Here is a 19,948-nt window from a genome sequence, read left to right on the forward strand (position 1 = left end):
TTTAAGATACAAAATGGTTTGAAACAAATCTTTCAAGGTGAGAGAGAGGGTGTATTTATTTTTCTTTAAAGTCATTCACATTTCTGCTGTAGTTCTTCCAGAGGACCCATTCCAAGATAGGGATAAGCAAAAACCCACAGAAAAAACACTAAAGCTAGAAATTTTATTTTATTTTTCTCTTACATTCCGAACTCACTTCCCCTTTACCCTACAGCTTTCTCTGCACAAGTTTAGGCTTCCACTAACATTTACGCAGCAATGACAAATTCTGCAGTTGGAGCTGCTGGAGCAGAACCGTGAGCCCATCCATGCAATTACTCCCATGGGGCTCTACAGCAGATAAAGAGTCCACCTGTCCTCACTTGAACAGAAGACTGGGGAATTAATCCCTTATCCTGGAACTAGAACACGTGGATTAGCAAAACACTTTTGAAGATCTATTTGCTGAAATTTCAGCATTCAAAGAAAAAATGAATATTGAATAATGACAGTAGTTTTTAGTTGTAGTTTATAAAATTATTTTGATATGGAAAAATGAATACATTGTGTGTTTCTAAAAATCAACTGCTAGCTAGATCATGAGAAAAAAATTGCTGTGGCTACTAAGTTGCTATTCTAACAAAAAAACCCCACAATTTTACACCTACATATGACGAAAAAGACAAAGAGGGTAAGCTTTCAGCATCAAAAACAGGCAAAGGGGTAAACTAGTAACTGCCTAGCTCATTTGACAAATGTCACCTTTCCTTTGCCCAAGGCACAGAGAAATCACGCAGTACTTGCCAGACAGACAGACAGACTAGCCCACTGAGTGATTTTACTTTATTTTTTCAGTGGAAAAAGCACAGTTAGCTGGAAGATGCATTTCTATCTGGAAGTATTCAATTCATCCTTAAGAGCAGAGGGAGGAGAGAAGACAGTTTGTTTTATTTATTTAATTTATTTCAAGGCACTTTGAATAACTGTACTTTGCCAAAGTGCGTCTGTGTTCCAGAATCTCCGGCTATTCAAAAGCCATACTGGATTTAGTACTAAACAGATTTTTTCACAAGTTACTAAAATGGATGAAAATTGGCTTCTCCAAGAACAACTCCTTTTTCTGAGCTTTTACAGATGGAGTTTGGAAGGCCTACAGAGCCCTGCAATCTGAAAAACGGAGACAAAGGAAGAGGTGATGGTTATGAGCAAGGCAGGAGTGAGACATCATGCAAAGCAGCTCTGAAGTATAATTATTAAATTTTTTTTTATACCCATTGCCAGGCTAACCATGTAGCGCTCTGTGAGAAAAAAAAATTTGGGAAAGCTGACAAATATCTGTATTGAGATATTATCCCCTCCTCTACCAGGTCTCTTCCTACAGATAGATATCGTAATAAGCACGTCAATGACTACCTGGTGCAGAAATGGGGCAGAAAGTGTGCTGATCAATATGGAAAAATATACACTAGACTCTTTCTTCGGTCCTCTCTATGCAGCATTCAAGGGTGATCACCAGAAACTCCTCTAACATAAGCATATGATGTGCAAACAAATGAACATGTTGACTTTTAAAATAATTGCTTATTCACTAACACATTGTACTGCAACTCTGTACTTTATTTAGCAATATAAAGGGCATAAAAAAAATCATCTGTACCCAGGATTGTAAGGAAAAAAAAAAAAAAGAAAAGAAAAAAAGAGGTCCTGCATATTCCATCTAGCTTCTCATGAAAAAAGTGACTTCTGAAACTACTTCACATTAACACTGGAAAAAGGGGGAAGTTGCACAGCACACTAAGTTTTAACACACAAAGACATAGAGGATTGTTATTACATGCATATGCCCTAGTGAAAGAATACGTTTAATCAAGATTTCTAGAGAAATTACACGTTTTTATGGACAATATAAGAACAAATTTCCTAGTAATATGCATTACTTTATATGATGTAAAACTCAGCTTTGTAAATTGTTTTGTATCCTAAACACTAAAATTTCCAAACACAGATACCTAAACCAGGGACATGGGCCAATTCACTGTCGAGGGCATTTGCAGGTCCTACCCGTTAATTTAAGAGCCTCCAAGGAGGCAACGCTTTCTGGGCAGGAGCACCTCTGCCCACACGGAGCACGCGCACGTTGTTCAGACTTCCTGTGCAAAGGGGCACAATTAATAAGGACGAGGATTTTCACAGGGATCTAAATTAACAGCTTACGTTGTCCTCCAGATACTTTTGAGGAAAGTCATCAACTATTTCACCAGTACTGGAAGCAAACGCAAATGTGCTATTTCCACTTTTAGAGATTTTAAAAAGTCACACGAATTACTCTGAATTGTTTATATGTGAAGCTTTCTGTGAGGCTGGTTTTCTGCCAGCTTTGTGTTAACATTAACAGCAAGTTCCTTCTTTTCAGATCTTTTGAACATTAAAAAAATTACAATCTGTCTGCAAAAGCCTAAAAGAGAACTGTAACTGTCAACATTTTGGTTTAATATCGACTCTGCCTTTCTGAATACAGAGTCACACTCCGGCAGTAAACTGATGAAGTGAAGCAACAGGATGGAGAAGGGATCACAACGTGAGCTCGTCACCGACTGCGGCACTGCAAACAGAAAGTGCACCCAAGGAGTACAGGGTATCAGACAAGACTCCCTTAAGATTTAACATCATCACGTATGCTTAATTTCAATTCTCTCAGCACTCCCAAATTAACAGGATTATTTCATTTTCATGCATATGAATGAATGTATAATTGCTCGCAGAATCTGGCTCTAAAACATAAAACTATATATAGTTACAGAATTGGTGAGAAAGACTTACCTCCATCAAACTTAAATGTATTCCAATGAGGTAGGGCATTGGGGCACTGCAAAGAGGAAAAAAAAAAACCTAGCTTTACATTTTATAGCACTGGATTAGCACATATGACTTCGAAAATCAGCTACGGGAACATACCGGGATACTGGGTTAGATTCTGCTTAAAAAATGTTTTCATGTTTATATATATACACACACAAACAAACCACACGTGAACAAAACTTTATTTCACATTTCAAAGACTTTTTTACTATGTAACACCCTCTCAAGACATCCGAATTCCGAAGTGGCTAAGTTAGGACAGGTAGGCAAGGACAGCTATTAAACAGATCTGTAATACTGGGGTCCTTTTTTAAAAAACAAACAAAACGCGTTATGCAATTTCCAAAATATACCCAGACTTTTTCTAAGAGTATTCTTTAGAAAAATTGATCCTGTAGTAGCGTTAAGTGATTAATTTAACATATAAGTATCACCCAGTACTACGAGTCTTAAATCCTTTGAATACAGGCCCAGACACATTTTAAATATTTTAATTTTTTTACGTACAAACCTTGAAATGCTTATATTTATAAAAGAAAAATATAAAAATTACTTTTGAAGATTGTGATAATCTCCAGAATTACTGGGATATATGCTGATACCATTATTCCCTTCAGAACACCAGAGTTAAATCCACCAAGAGGCTCTTCGGCCAAATCGTAGCCTCACGCACAGGTGTGATAGCTCTGTTACCAAACAGAACACTAACATGTAAAAGGAAGATTGATCTTTTCCATCCTTGCTACCAAGATGTTAGCAAACACTAATGTGGACCAGATAACACAAGAGGAACACTGAATGGAAGTTGTATCTTTGTGTACACAGTATTTCTAATATTAAGCTTATTCCAGGACTCCCACTCAACTGATCAGGGAAAGCTTCTATTTGCACTGCTTATTAGAACACATCAAAGAGGGTGCCAAAGCTGCTAATTGCAAATATGGCATATACTGCCTGTTAAACGGAAAGCACACAGACAGACACAACTTTTAAAATAGAGCCTCATTTCATTTTGGATACAGAAGCTCAAAGAGCTCATTTTCAATTTCAGATGAAAAAAATGAGAGAAATGTCACTGCACTGCCTTAGATTAAAATATCTTCCATATTGCTTTTATAAGCTGGTGCCTACTGCTCAGTAAGAGTAGAGTGCTGAAAAAAACTACTGCAAGACACCAGACCAGCAAAAATCACTCTGCTTCCCGTTTTAATCAGAAATACTTTTAAAACAATATATTTACTGACATGCAGATTAATATTTATCATGTTTATTAATATAACCCCTAAAACTGCTACTCTGCTGGATGCAGAGCTGGAAACAGCCTCTGTATCAGACATTCTACATGAATACGCGTGGGGGTTTTTTGAAGGCATTAAATATACAACTTGAAACCCCTCACAAGCCCACCTGCAGAACACAGAAGTGCCACGGACCACATTACACTACAGCTCAGAACGGCCTCGGCAAGACTACCCTGCCCAAGCCTCACCCGATACAGCGCCTACGACAGACAGCCCAGAGCGACCGCGAAACCAGAGACCAACTTGGTACAAGCCCTGAGGGTTCTGCTTCCCTGGGAAAGCACAGATGAGAACCACAACACACATCCACCTTCTGCCATAGAAATGTTTACCGTACAACGTGACACACACTTATCACATACGGATTGCTGCTCAGCTGAGGAGTGTTTGTATTTGCCATTTTGCACGCTTTACTTGCAACAAACACTCATCTCTTTCCCCCTCATCTCTTCATTTCCAATGGCCGCATTCCAGCAGCAAGGAATTTTACATTGAAAGGATAAACCACTGGTTTAGCTGCCAGCTGCACAAATGCTCAACTTCCCCGTGTGCCTGGCCGTGCTGCTCAAGCCTCCTCCAGTATGCACTGAAACGAATGTGTTTCTAATTAAGTAGTTTCATGAACACGACAGCTTCAATCTCAAAAATACAAAGTCTGAACCTCGGCAGGAAGTCTTAAGACTGCAAATGTCTCATCTAGTGGAACCTTGGCTAACGTAATGAAAGGAAGCAGGAAGAGTGCAGTACTCCAGAAAACCAGCCATTTATTAACGTGTCCAACAGCAGAGTCTGTCACCAAGCATAGGAAAACCTGAACCTGTAAAAGTTAATTAGCTGAACCGTGTCCATCTTTCAACCGTCCAGTTTACCAACAAAAGAACAATAAGAATGCCTAAACCCTTAAAACCACGCACCTCCACTAAGGTTTTAAGGATTTACTGGCAAGATATGGCTTAAGATACATGGCTCAGCTTCGGATGCAATGAATCATCTTACCAACTTTCTAGTGACAGACATTACATGTAAAGACAACGCAGCATATAAAACTATTACAGGGATTGCATAAAGGCTACAGTAACCCGACTTTTAGCAGTGTTTGAAAGCTGTTATTTCTTTAAACTTGTATTACTGAACATTAAAAGGACTCCAGTCAGGTGTTTAATGGGCTGTACCAGGCATACACTTGGGCAGACAGGAGAAAGCAGGAGGAACAATTTGATACTAGAGAACTACAAAGAGTGGGTTTAGCACACCCACAGACAGAAAAAATAGCTCAGGTTTTGCTGATTGATATGAAAAAGGAAACTTTGAAGCAGTAATTTGTTAATGTGCTAGTTTTGCAAATATTTGTGTTGGTTTTGCAAACAGTTGCAGAGATTTCCACTAGGGAATGAGGCAGAGCACAAAAGACAAAGTTGGGTATTTCTGAGACACACTAACACATGAGTGAAAACTGGATCACAGGGCACCGGGACATGGCACTGGTGCGGAGAATGACCAGCAGACAAGGTACACACTGCAAAGGGCTCCGGAAGATGAATAGCATGTTTGATGCAGAAGAGAAGATGGGGAAAGCAGAAAGTACATGAAGAAGGTTGACAAAATGAAAATAATTCCTGTACGAACTTTTTCAACGTGTATAAGCAATCGCCTGGCTTCCAGAAGTCAGAGGGAAAACACAGAATGGTCAGAGCTTGGGCAAAGACACCTGGAGCTACACAGATGGCTAAGAAAGGCCACGTTTCAGATAAGAAGCAGAAGAAACACGCCCTATTTAGAAACATATTAGGTCTGAAGACCAACAAAGAATTCCCCAAGTTATAGGTCTACGTGAAAAGAAATTAACTCACTTTTATCCACAAAAGCCATTTTGTGTAAGGACTGAAAGACATCAAAGAGGAATGAGAAATGGGAGGCATCTGCGAACATCCCAGCAGAGAATCGAGGGAAATAAATGCAGGTTTTAGTTGGTGTGAAAGGTGACAGGCATAGACAAAAGCAGATCTGTGACGTATCCATGAAGAACTGGTTTTTGAAGGTGCACATTGGTTTATTCAAAACTGCTTTTAAAACAACCATTACCGTTCATCACTCAAATGTGGACCATAAAGTGTTTTCTCCATGGATAACAAAAATCAAATTATCTGAATACCTATTTTATCAAGATCCATTTTCTTTGTCAGAACTGACGATATTTTAAGGATAACTCACCATGATAGCTCCCTTACACTCCCAAAAGTTTAATGAAGCAAACATCATAAATAACATCAGTAAAATATAATTCTGATAAAAAGTATAAATATTTCCAATCAAATCTACCAGAGAGATTATATTCTTCCGTCATCACGCTTCAATCTGACTGAAAAGGAAACACACCTAACAGTAAACGTTGAAGGCACATGTCAGACTTCATAAACCGCTTTTATCACTGTTTTTCTTTATCATCTGTTAATCACATGCCATCACCTAAATACTCAGCTACCATCCTGTACAAGGGCACATCGTGGACCTCCTCGTCCCCGTTCAGAGCACACTACAGTAGTTCTCCCTAACTGCAATTCAGGTCCTGAGACATGAAATGCTCGAGCAGTTTTTAATATTTTATCGAGCTCGATGCGTATTTCCAAGACTTTCAAGTGAACCTCAGTAAGACACAATGCTTGTATAAACAGGAGGGACACTCTGCACAATCTTTAATCTTTCTGGGACCCATGACAGATTAAAGACTGCCCCTCAGACCAGGCTTTGCCTGCTCCTTGACACTTCACCACTCCTGGGGCTTCTTACAACCACAACTACTAATTACTCAAAGTGGTTCGATGGCAGCCAACATCCATTAAGTGCAAAATTAAGAAGTATCAATTTCTACTGCACATATTTACTGCTTAAACAAAATGCCTGCCTGAGTCTTTGGGAACAAAGAGAGAGGTTATTACTCCTCTTGTGCGACACTGGTGCCCAATGCAATCAGCATTATTTATAATCGAATGAGCTATACAGGTAAATATCAAATCATTAAAGTAGCAATGCGTAAGCATGAATATGGATATTGTGGACTTAATGGCTATATATTGCCCATTTATTACAGTTGCAATTTTACAATTTCTTTAATTCGTTTCCTTAGGCTAACTAGAGACCTCTTAATTATGCTCCCAAGAGGTGGGCAACTACTAATTGGAAGAGAAGCAGGTGAAATAGAGGGACATTTCCTCTTAAGTGAAAAAAACCCACCTTCAAAAAAAATACTGTAATTCACCAGAAAAAGTAATGTAAAACTCAAGGATCTCAAAAAGGTTCATAGTTTACAGCTGCACAGGGATTTGCACCATTTTGCTTCATTGTTCCAGGAAAATTGATTTGATCACATTTACTAAGTTCATCTCTTGATATACAAATACTGACTTAATGTGCTGCGCTCTCCCACCAGTGCTGCTCTACTCTCTAAGGCAGTCTCCTGATTTCTCTTCAGATTACTCACTGAAATGCAACAGAATTCAACCCAAAATTTATTGGGCTAATTGGTGCAGATTAGCAACTTGACAGCATAAACTGGGATGATGCAGAAAACATACAGCTAAGAAACCAGAAGAGCAACTACAAGAGCTGTCAGTGAGTACACAGATGTACCGGGCTAAATCGAAATGCCTACCAAGAGGCTCCCGAGGAAGGAAGCATTGTTTCCCGAGCAGCAGGAGTACTCACCCTCCACTCACCCCCTCCACCTACTTAAAGCAGCATATTGAACTATATGCAGATTTAGAAAACGGGAGAAAGGGAGTTAAAAAAACTCCTGAGAAAGGGAAAACTGCACCAATAGAAATGTTTGTTTAGCAGCTGTGCCAGGGTGCTCTAAGAAGGTGGCTCTCGGAATATATTAATGTCGGCTGCTAAGCACTCTATCTAATATAAAAGACTGTTTTAATCACCCTAGAAAATATACTGTTGCTACTAGTAAAAGCCCCCAGAATAACCCGAGCGACAATGCTCTGGGACTTGGAGAACACACTAAGCTGTGTTACCAGGTCAGCAAAGACAGGCTTTTCCTACAGGCTAATTTTAAACACAGACACCAAGAGCAAAAAAAGGAAGAAAACAGACACAGTGGGAGTGTTTTTATGCCACATGAAAAACAAACTGGTAGAAGTAGTGAGGAAAATTAATAGACTTGTCTTTCACATCAAGAAATGTTTAAATTCCCAACGATAAAATAGATGGATGAGATCCGGCCAAACTCAAGGAGTTGCATGTGCTTGGCTACTGATGTTTGGTGGCAGCATCTCATCAACCAGCACTTTTGGCACCTGCTGGCATGTACCTTTTTTTAAAAACAACAAAACCAAAAACCCAAACCAAAACCCCAACCAGCAGCACTTCATATGTTCCCTCTGTCCTGTATTTAAAGGAACGAGCAATTGTGCATTGAGGTATGAAATCTAATGATTGGATTCCCACCAATTTCTAGTCTCCTCCACCAAAAATCTTTCCCTGGGCTGAAAATATATCAAAGAACGGTATCTAATTAAAAAAACAAAATAAGAATAAAAATAAAGGATAGCACTCTTCCTCTTGCTTCCCCTCCCCTCCTCCCCCACCCTCACTTAATCTCAATGACAGGGATGAGATGACTGAAGTCATTCCAGATACACGTACATGGTAGTGCACCACTATTATTGACTCAGCATCCCTAGTACAAGCGTATCGAGAACATCTGACGACACAGGCTTTTGGCATTTTCAATTCTGTGGTTAGGTACACAAATTTGGAATGCAGGTGAACACAAATATTATGTTTTAAAAAAATCCTTTCAAAAGGGAAATGTGAAGAAAACTACCCCCTTCTGTATTATAAGTTTAAAAAAATTAGCAAAGAGCAAACAGAAAAAGTGAGAAACCACAGTAAGTGTTTTGAAAGTACTTGGTGTGAAGTGTCAATAAAGGATAAAATGCTACAGAAAAAACTTGTGCTTTAACAATGTCAATGAAACGTATTCACATTGAGCTTGTTTGTGGCAGAGTCGCCATTCACTGGTAACGACATTATAACGATATACATTAACGATACCCAACGGCCCACCTTTTCCCGCCCCCCTCAGGAAAGCACACCCCTCTCAACAGCTGAAGGGAACCCTCCACACCCTGCCTGCAGTTCCTCTTACATGAAGTTGGCCACAATGATCTTCAAGTGGCAGGAGGATAGTTAGTTATCCTACCCACTCCCTCTCTGCCAAGAGAGCTATTCCACCTTTTTGCAGCTCGGGAAAGATCCAATAGTTGTGGTGTCGCCCTTCCCTCCCCAGGAAACACAACAGATCTCACAAGGATGGAGCTGTCAGTATATCAGTCGGAACAAGTTCCCTTTATACGAAAAGTTTCCACCGCAACTCAGACGATTAAAAGCAAATAATCACAGGTGGAATATACTTTTTATCAAAAACTTTCAAAGATCACAAATAATACAGGCTGCACACCGTTTTGGGAAAGACCAACCCCATGTCCCAGTACAGGTTGGGGACTGAGATGCTAGAGAGCAGCGTAGGGGAAAGGGACCTGGGGGTCCTGGTGGGCAGCAGGATGATCACGAGCCAGCAATGTGCCCTCGTGGCCAAGAAGGTCAATGGCATCCTGGGGGGTATGAGAAGGGCTGTGGTCAGCAGGTGGAGAGAGGTTCTCCCCCCGCTCTCCTCTGCCCTGGTGAGACCCCATCTGGAACAGTGTGTCCAGTTCTGAGCCCCTCAGTTCAAGAAGGACAGGGAACTGCTGGGAAGAGTCCAGCGCAGAGCCCCAAAGGTGAAGGAGGGGGTGGAACATCTCTCTTCTGATGAAAGGCTGAGGGAGCTGGGGCTCGAGCTTGGAGAAGAGGAGACTGAGGGGTGACCTCATTGATGGTTATAAATACGTAAAGGGTGAGTGTCAGGAGGATGGAGCCGGGCTCTTCTCGGTGATGGCCAATGACAGGACCAGGGGCAAGGGGTGCAGGCTGGAGCACAGGAGGTTCCACATGAAGATAAGGAAAAACTTTTTCACTGTGAGGGTGGCAGAGCCCTGGAACAGGCTGCCCAGAGAGGCTGTGGAGTCTCCTTCTCTAGAGACATTCAAAACCTGCCTGGACGTGTTCCTGTGTGACCTGCTCTGGGTGGTCCTGCTCTGGCAGGGGGGTTGGACTGGGTGATCCTTCGGGATCCCTTCCAACCCCTGACATCCTGTGATTCTGTGATTTTTCAAAAGAGCAGGAGAAGATTCAAACCCATCATACAACCCAGTCGACAAATGGACCCAGTCAACTGAAGGAAAGTGATATTTTGTATTCAAAGAACTGAAGAATTCTCATTACTTCAAATTTTGTTTCCACGTCAGCTCTTTAAAACTCTTATGTCACATTTGCAAAAGAAATAACCGTAATAATTAAACTCTTTCATTTTAAATAATCTCGGGTCACTTCCCTTAAGAGGCAGGCACCAATAAGCAATAATACCTCCATAAAGCAAAAACCGCAGAGCTGATTTCTCGGGACTCTTAGGCAAAAGTGACATCTCTAAGTTCACATGGTTACAAAATAGATGGACTCTATTTTGAGAAATATATTTATGGCACATAAATTGGTGCTAAATTGACTTATTCAAACAATTAAAGTGTGTGTAGCTACATCTCCAATTAAAGTTCCTATCTGGTGAAGGTAATCAGTTGTTACATTTGCCAGCATGCAACTACAATCTGACTAATAATTATACATTTTTAAATCATACTTTTCACACACTAGCTGGCTCATTCATTATATGGACAGGGCGTTACGCCCTGAAAGAATTCATTCAGTGGAGCTCAGTGACTTGTGCCTTTATTTCCTTGGGTACGCTGCCCAAGTGTTTGCTTTTTGCACACTTCTGCTCCCATCTGTGGGATCTGGACTCAGCCCCTTTTAACATGTCTTTGTCAGAAAGTCGATGAATACCTAATCTTCAGGCCCAGTGTAAAAGCCTCTTGTGGTCCACATCCTTGTCCTGAAAACTCCTAGCAGCATGTACCTGCAGAAAAAGCTGGCAGCAGCAGCCTTCATGTGTTAATTACAGATGCGAAGCCCATTATGCAGAGAAAGGGCACCTGCTGGCAGTGCAAATGACTGGAACCTGCCCTTCCTGTGCAGTGAGTAAATTGAAGGTTCCTTTCTACAGGAGATAACCGTTTTTAGATTTTTTAGAATTTTAGTTCAGTGTACCCTGGACACAGGCATACACTTAACATTTAAATCACCTGCAGAGGAACAAGCTTCCTTTAAATCTGCATGTCTCAGCTCCTAGCATGTCACTTAAAAACGCTAGTTATCCCAGCTGATTCCTTACTCTTGCTTAAATGCAGACAAAACGTCACACAGAACACTATCACTTAAAAACCAGCCAACCTCCTTGCTAAGAGCCACACTTAAAATAGGGCATTGGATGACACAGTAAAATTAAGTTTGTTTTTTACTTAGAAGGACTTCTTAGAATGCTAGGGGGCAGAGGGAGGCTGTTCCTGTGTTTTCAAATCATTCCCAAAAGCATATTAAGCACCACACTCCTGCTACACAGGGGGACCCGGGAGGCCAGCCAGTAGAGCTTGCCAGTAAAGACCAAGGCACAGAGTCCCTCAGCCTTTCCTGGGTCCTTCATCACTTGACTACATGACCTCACAGCAGCAGGTCTGCATTTTCCTTGGGCTTTTCTTTCACTTCCAAGCCCACAGAAGCCTCTCATTACCCTTCACATCCCTCAGTTTAACTCCATCCAGGCTTTGGCCTTGCTAATTCTATCCCTGCCTGCCCAGGCAACAATTCCATTAACTCTCTAACAGGGCTGGCAAGTTCAACTTCTCTAGGAAGCCTAAGGTAAGGCCATTCGTTCTGGGCAAACTTCATCTCCCCGCTATGTACATAGAGGGAAGAATAAAAAAGGGCAAGTCACACAAACTAACAGCTGAGCAACCAAAAGCAGCAGCATCTTAACCTCCTTTGTTGATTACTCAGAGCGCTCACCCTCCATTCCTGTGCCCAGCAAACAGGAGAGATGGTCTTACGGCGGATGAGGCTGAACTGCTCGACTTTGCACTAGGGGAGTAAAAACAGAGACCGCTGGAGGGGCACTGCCCACAGGGTCTGAACTATCAACCACAGCGTACGAGACACACGCCTAACGACACACTGACCCACAGATCCCAGCCATGAATAAGGGGGCTTCTACGGCCACCTGCACCGGCTCGAATCAGAGTAGGTTGGAAGGAACCCCAGGAGGGCAACTGGTCCAAGCTCCCAGTTGCAATAGGGCCAGCTTTGACATTACACGAGGTTGCTCATGGGCTGTGCCAACGTTCGTCACATCGTGATAAAGAATAAGCTTTTGAAAGGTTTATATTCATTCCCCTAAAGAATGTAAACACCATTACAGCATTCTAAACACACGCTGATAACAAAAGGTCACCACAGGAAAATCAGTAGCTTCCCCTCCACCCCCAACAGAAGTTGAGGAAAGCTGAAGAATGAGAGGATCTTCTCCACTGCATCCTCTACTGTTGGAGTCTTAATTCAAATTTTAATGTTTAACACAGATATGCTGAAAAAAGATTCTGATTACACAGCATCCAAGTTGCAGCATTTCCTAGTAACCACTCATACTAGAGTATTTCAACGTACTGATAGACAATTATATCTTGCCATGAAAATAAACCTTTTTACTTACTAGGTTGGTTGCTTCCTTAATACAGCTATATATTTTTAGAGTAACAGTTGCATCATCAGAGTACTTAAGACTTACTATGTAGAAATGTGAAAACTGTTGTGAATTTAAGTGATATATATACACATATATATAATATAGATACATACACACATATATATAGCCTTACCAACAGTAGTCCAATAGATGTGGGGGCAGAACAGGAATGTAAACATGCTGCCAGAACATCGGGTAGAGCATAGCTGCAGACCCATGAATGCAGGCAGTTAACTGAAAAACACATATTAAAACAGGATCATAAATAAGACAAAAACCAAGCTTAAAAAGGTAAAGTTAGGAGGAAAAAAAAGTAAAGAATCAATTCTGCTTTCATATCAACATGCTTTATTACAAAATATACAGTGCTCTTGTTAAAAAAAAAAAAAAAAGAGTATTTGTAGGTGAAGCATGACTGGTTTATGGTGGTCGTCATTCAACTGACTTGGTAAACAGCTGAGAACATGATTCATTCAACAAACAAAACCAGTGTTCTATAAAGCAACAGAAACATGGAAATGAAAACACAAAGGGAACTAAAAAATCCTAACGGCAAATCCCCCGATCCTGGTAATTGCCATCCATTAAATACCATAAAACTGCACTGAAACTACAACACAAACTGAAAAAAGTATTTGAGCTCAGGAAGACACAATGATTGGCACACATTTCTTAAGAACATGTGACACTAAACTCAGTGATTAATTTTTTATTATTTAAAATGGATTTTTACCGAATTGCCCTTCACCAAATCATTTGATCCATTGAATTTCTCAGTTACAGTTTTAAAACCTCATTCAGAATAGTTTTGATGTTGGCAAGTACTGAATGAAAAAGATCACAAGTAGCAAACACAAGTGCCAGTCAAGCTACGGAAAGAATCCTCACAGCGCTTTGGAGGAAATTGCATCTCTCAATCCTATTTCAAATGTTAATTAATAATTTGGAAAAGAAGATAAGCAGGATATTTGTCACATTCACTACAAACATTAAAAAGGAGAAGAAATGGTACTCCTCCATTCAGCAAAAGCTATAGTCAAAATACCATAACAAGAGGATATGACCATACACACACACACTTGGGAAAATAGAAAACAAATAAATCAATCAGAACACTCATATAGACAGACACGTCCAAGGAAAAGACTAAGAGGTGACTGGCAATCAAATCCACCCTGACAATGTTTTTTGCAGTTTAGAGTGTCTTTTAATCTCAAATGATACCCAGCACAAGTACTACAACATGTTTCACTTGTGAGACACATTTTGAAAACAATACTCGATAAAAGCCTACCAGATACCTGAGGGTACGACGCAATCAAGCACGTAATGCTTGTCTGGACGAGAGGGAGGGAGAGCACTGCTTACCAGTACTGGAAAGACAAATTCTAAAGGACTGAGGTCCTTGTGGTGGCCTGAAGTTGTGCAAGATGAAACTAAGCAAAGACAAATCCTGACATTAATTCTAATTCAGTTAGATGTAATGTAACCTTAAAAAAAGAAAAGATGACCCTCATTATTATTAATTACCATTAAAATAGACGACTGAATTATATACCTCTTCGTAGGGAACCCATGACTGGAAAAGAAAATGGTCTAGATGAGCTAATAAAGTCTCTCAATGCTCCATGTCAGTGAAGATCAGCTACAACTCTGGATGTAGTTTGGCTTATGTTCAATGCCAAAGCCTTTATGTAATTCTAATGCAGTTTCTGTACCAGAACCTGTTTTTCTGATTAAAATGCAGATCATTAGGCAAGAAGATGGTAGACAGGCACATATTTTATGTGTTATTTTTAAGCCTCTGAACAATACAGACCTGGATAAGCCATGAGACTGCACCAAGGAACATGGGGTCTTTGGGAGAAGGACTGTGCTGCTCTGCAGCGTGGTTCAGAGAAGAACCACAGTGAGGTATGAGCTTTACAAGCAGGTGCTGTTCAAAAGCAGAAAAGCAACTATGAAGGTGAACCAAAATACACTTTGCAATTTACACCTCAAAACAGACACAAATTTTAAAAATCATTTAGAACCTAAGACCTCGTGTGCCGGCTGTAAACCCAGACAGGACTCCAAAGGTTAAAATTTCAGACATAAAACCCCTCAGTGGAGAAGTCAGAATTTTAAGCTATACCTTGTAACTAGTTAGGAGATATTGTTACTGTGCCTAAAATATATGAATAATCTATCCGTTTAATAATGGTTTTGAATTCAAATCATCCCTACCACCTAGCCAAGGAAAACCTAAGAAAAAGAATGGCCTACTAAGCCAGATCAAAAATCCCTTGTCTCCCAGCTTTCTGACCAACAGTGGTCAACACAAGTTACTAAAACCACTGACCAACATGTTCATCAACAAAATTGCTATTTCCCACCTTCTCAGAACCCACCAGCTTGCAGCGCACACTTCATGTGCCCATGAATTCAAATAAATACATTGACAAGTGCTGCCCTTTCTTCATTTCGAGCCTGTTCCCTCACAGTTCTAATGTGTGCCCTGAGTTTTGAGTATTTTGAGACAATAAATAATAAAGAAAATAATTTCCTACTTATCTTCTAAGGGCCACACATGATTTTCCATATTTCTATCCAGTTGCCTCCCTCCTTAGTGTCTTTACCGGGCTGAGTGAAGAGCTCTAAGCTACTCTGCTTTCCCTAATTGAGATTATTTTGTATATTTGCTTGTTCTCGTTACACTTCTCTGTACTTTTCACTGTTTCACTTCATCGTTTTTTATTTTGGAGTAGATAAGTACTCATGCAATATTCACAATGTGGCAAGCCATGAACACATCTAGTGGCATTATGCCCTCCTCTTTGTTCTCGACTCTCTTCATAATAATTTCTTGGCTTCTAAGCCTTCAACAGAGCAATAAGCTGGCATTTTCATAGATCATTCGATCTCTCTTTTTTAAAAAAACCTCCAGTATCTCTTTCTGAGTGATATTAATTACTTCCGTTATTCAGACCATGATTGCTTACATGGTTAGAAGTGTTTCCCCCATAAGCATTATTTTATATTTATCCATGCTATGCCACAAAATGACTGCTACAACATTTTCTCCGCTTTTTAAAAATTGTTTTTCATGAGGACATTGAATTCTGAGGTTCCAGAATAGAGCACTGTAGGACTGCTTAGCAGCTTCCAGAATTAGGAAAACCGGTCATTTCTCTCATCCTTTTTCCCCTCAACCTTTTAGTCAGTTGTTTACCCTCATGAGGATCAAACACTCTTGCCTTGGAAATCGCTTTAATAGCTTTGAAGAATTCATCACTGTTCAATCTTGCCTAGATTGTTAAAGACTTTTTTAAGATTTGAAGCATGAATTTCTTTTGCAAAGGTCATATTTACTCTTCCCTAGTAGCCTTTGTTTACACATTCACTATTTCTAGACTTCATTGTGACAGGTTTCAAGTTTTTTCATAGAAATATATCTCAAAGAACTGTAGTTTCTTTAAGGGAGAATGCTACCACATCCAACTTTCAACTCCAAATATAAATTTCGGAAATCAGATCTTAGTCTTCAGATTCATATCTCTTTGTGTTTGTTTTTTTTTCCAGACACTACTTTGACCTTACTTTCTTCAGACTTCAGCAGCTGCATTTTCCTGTGCAGCAACGAAGCTTCTCTACAGAGAAAGCTGCTCACTGCTGTACCGCTGTCCCATTCACTAGGGCCACAAAGAAAATCTGTTTGCATCTCTGGTTTCTGTCTGTTCTACTATGTCCACCTCTTGGCCTACATTCTTTACTAAGTCTCTACTATACTGAACCATAGATAATTTGGCCAAAAGTTTTCTTGAATTAGTGACACTCACCAGCCCAAATAGTACTGTTTCATCTCTATTCATCTTAAGACCCACTTCAGTATTTCCACAACTTCATTAAACTCTCAAGAAACACTGATAAAATCCAGAGGCAGAGTCTTGTCTGACCCTCTTCTAATACCCCTCAGATTTTCACTTCTGTCTCCCGTGAAACTACACAGTCGCTCTCACCCTAGCACTGCTTGATTTGGCAAGTGTTGTAACAAGAGGGTTCACAAAGCTCAACAGCATCCCAGTGCTGATAACATGGTTCCAAAAGTGAGAATATGAAAGAATTTAAACTAGATTTGAACAACCGTCCTAAGGAAACAGCATCTTTGGAAGCAGGCAGGGTACAGAGAGTATCTGAGCAAGTACCTGTTCAGCCTTTCTCAATAAGAAAGCTCTTTATTAGCAGGTGAATGTTCTTTTACAGTCCATATGGGATGGAAATAACAGTATGTTGGGACACTAATTAAGGCAAAAGTTAGAAGCTAGAAAATCTTGAATTTATCCTGTATTCATGACACACGAAACACTACAGATTTATCCCTATCCCATTATATTTCAACTTATCTTTATATTATTCCTACTGGAGAAGATGCTCCCCTCTCACGGACTAGACGAAAGGCACAGCCTAGCTCCAAAACGTGCAGCAGGAAAAAAGGGCATGCTTGCCCACTGCAGGTCTTCCTCTATGTTCCTAAATCCTTTATGTTTTCTGTCTTCCAAATCAAAAAGATGTCTGTAAAAAATACTGTTTAAAAAGTTAATTCCTACTTAAAAATTGCTTCTTTAAAGATCAAATGGATTCTTTCCTGGCATTATTATATAACATGGTGGCCACTATAGAGGGGTGAACTCAGAAATGCAAGGAGGCCCCTTCCAAGCCCCCTCCCATCGGTCTTAAAACTCAGCAAGAAAAGATTAAACAGACATAATGCTCAACACTGCAGACATCTGAGCAGAACCTGTCACTTATTTTTGAGATGTACTCCCACCTTGCTATCTGGCATGAATTCAAATAGCGTACTACCATGGGTAAGCACCAGCACTGTCCTTCAACTCTGCCAAGATAGGGGCTCATAAAAAAGAAATAGCGTATTTGCTGGAGACCTCACCTGATTAGCGATTGCCAGACAGAAAACAAGCACTTAATAATAAGGCAGCCTGAGAAATGCCCAACTGTCAAAACTATAGGAATCCAGCATTTTGAAATAAGATTAGTTCCACTACCTCAGCTTCCTGCAGCTGTTGCTAGAGAATGTAAAAAAGACAGCTCTGTAAGACAGACTCGATTCACTAATTCACTTTTCGCAGTTTTATATCGAATACTCTAAAAGCCTTATTTGAGCAAATTGAATCAATGGGATTTTGTCACACACATAAAAGCTAGAAACTGCTGTTGAATTACAACAGGCCATCTTCCCAGTGCATTTTGCTCTCTCTCTCCTGATGCACACACACCACAGAGCATCGCAGACGCGGTACGTGGCTGCGAGCGTGCAATGTACGCTGGAAGAAACGGCCGCCTTCCGTGTGTTTGGAAGATCACCTTTCTGCGTTACTCAGGACTAAAAACAAAGGAGAAAGCTTAAGACTGAGCTATGTAAGAATCAAGCAGTGAAAGCAGGGCTGTTGCAAAGGCTGCCTAGGAAGGTCAAGACCCACACTGGCAGGTCGGAAGGACAGCAAGAGCACGAGCTCTTGGGAAGGAAGAGCTTGTCCATTGAAAACAGATTCGTAGGACTGCTGTAGAACAAGAGCTGTGCAAGCTCTTAGCTGTGTTGCGTCACAAGGACATTTGGTGAACGGTATTAATCATCTGTTGTCTTTTCCTAAGACCCACCATTCCCTCATCCTCAGAGCCCTGAGGCATATCAGAAACCAACCAGGGAATGAGAAGTTGTGTATGAGAGCTTCCTGTGACATGGAAGAAGTGACACGGCAAGCTCTCAACTCCCAGGAACAAACAAGTATCCATGTCAGAATGGTATTTTTTTGCTCTGTACTAACACTCAAAAAAATAACAGAAAAATTATGTAAAGAAATTCAACTCAGTGTGATGGAGCCAAACAGAACCATCACAGAAATTCACAAGGTTAAGTCTCTTTAAAGAGCCATCCTCATGTAAGTCACCTTCTGATGACGAGAGACAACCTGCTGCTGCCCTGACCACAAACAGTTACCATCCCTTATTGCGGCAGGGTTGCAGGAGCAAGTTAGGATGGAGGAGAGAGAATCCTGGATGCAAGGAAAGCTCTGGTTTCATTTTTGCAACAGCATGCTCCACCAGCAGGTGGGTTTTTGCCAAGCACAGGGGTTTTATGCATTTTTGGTTCATATCTGGCTTTTCATGAGTAGTTAGATCACAGAATACATGAAGAAATTCAACATGAATAATTGCGTTAACATTTTGCTACATTTACTGTAGGAAAAAAAGAAAAAGGCCAAGAAAACAGGAATAATTGTTCCGTAGCTTCAGTACACAAGGTTTATAAAAGAAGTAATAAACACAGCCTCAACTCAGTTACCTCTAAATCATATTCAACTTAACTATTTAAGGATATTTCAAATCAAGTTAAAAGAAATTAACCACAAATAGGTCCTTTCCACTTTCTTGCTAAAAAACTAAAAAACTAAAAACAAAGAAATCAGTCCCCCTCACCACCACACCACCCTCACTCTACTTTGAGAACTCTCAGTTTGGTACGTTTCCAGTTACAAGGTCTTGGCTTCCGCTGAGCACAGTTTGAAATAAAATAATGCAGCTTGTTCCTACTGCTGGAACATGCAGAGCAGAGCGTGCAGGCAAGGAATCACTGGCTCTGGCCCAACACTTCAAACCTGTCTTACACTGTCACTCCAATCTTGGAGCAGTTTATATATAAAGTTGTAAGATAAGAACACACAGTATGAATACCCCTTCCCCATCGAAGAACCAGACATGCTTTTATCTTGGACAGAGGCAAAAGGAAGAGAAATAGCAGAAAGATAGGAAAGAAAACACAACCCTACTTGTGAAATGGCTCATTAAGGAAGCCAAAGTGACAGGTAAGTAATAATTCTTCCCAGGCTCTGTCACAAAGGGAGAGATTAAACCAACCAACCACACCAATTTTGAAATGCTCTGGATCGCCATTTTCTTCTTTCCTCCTCTCTGATAATCTGTTATTCTTTTCATTCTTTAGATTTCTGAAATAAACAGCTCTCTCTCTCATTTTATTCAATTACAAGCCCGGGATGTATTTTTCATTATCTTAGTA

The 19,948-nt window shown here is 40.4% G+C and overlaps 1 protein-coding gene across 2 annotated transcripts in view; it reads right to left on the reverse strand.

Annotated features, from left to right (window-relative positions):
• The window catches only part of DENND1A (DENN domain containing 1A), a 208,088-nt gene that overhangs the window by 88,002 nt on the left and 100,138 nt on the right, over positions 1-19,948 (reverse strand). For both annotated transcript variants that reach the window (XM_086475517.1, XM_086475515.1), the window contains exons 10-11: positions 13,010-13,110; positions 2,800-2,845 (exon numbers count right to left, since the gene is read on the reverse strand). In XM_086475517.1, the coding sequence (XP_086331643.1) occupies positions 2,800-2,845; positions 13,010-13,110 (147 nt within the window). The remainder of the gene's footprint in view (positions 1-2,799; positions 2,846-13,009; positions 13,111-19,948) is intronic.

This window comes from Leptosomus discolor, chromosome 19 (genome assembly GCF_034619465.1).
Source record: "Leptosomus discolor isolate bLepDis1 chromosome 19, bLepDis1.hap2, whole genome shotgun sequence".
NCBI lineage: Eukaryota > Metazoa > Chordata > Aves > Leptosomiformes > Leptosomidae > Leptosomus > Leptosomus discolor.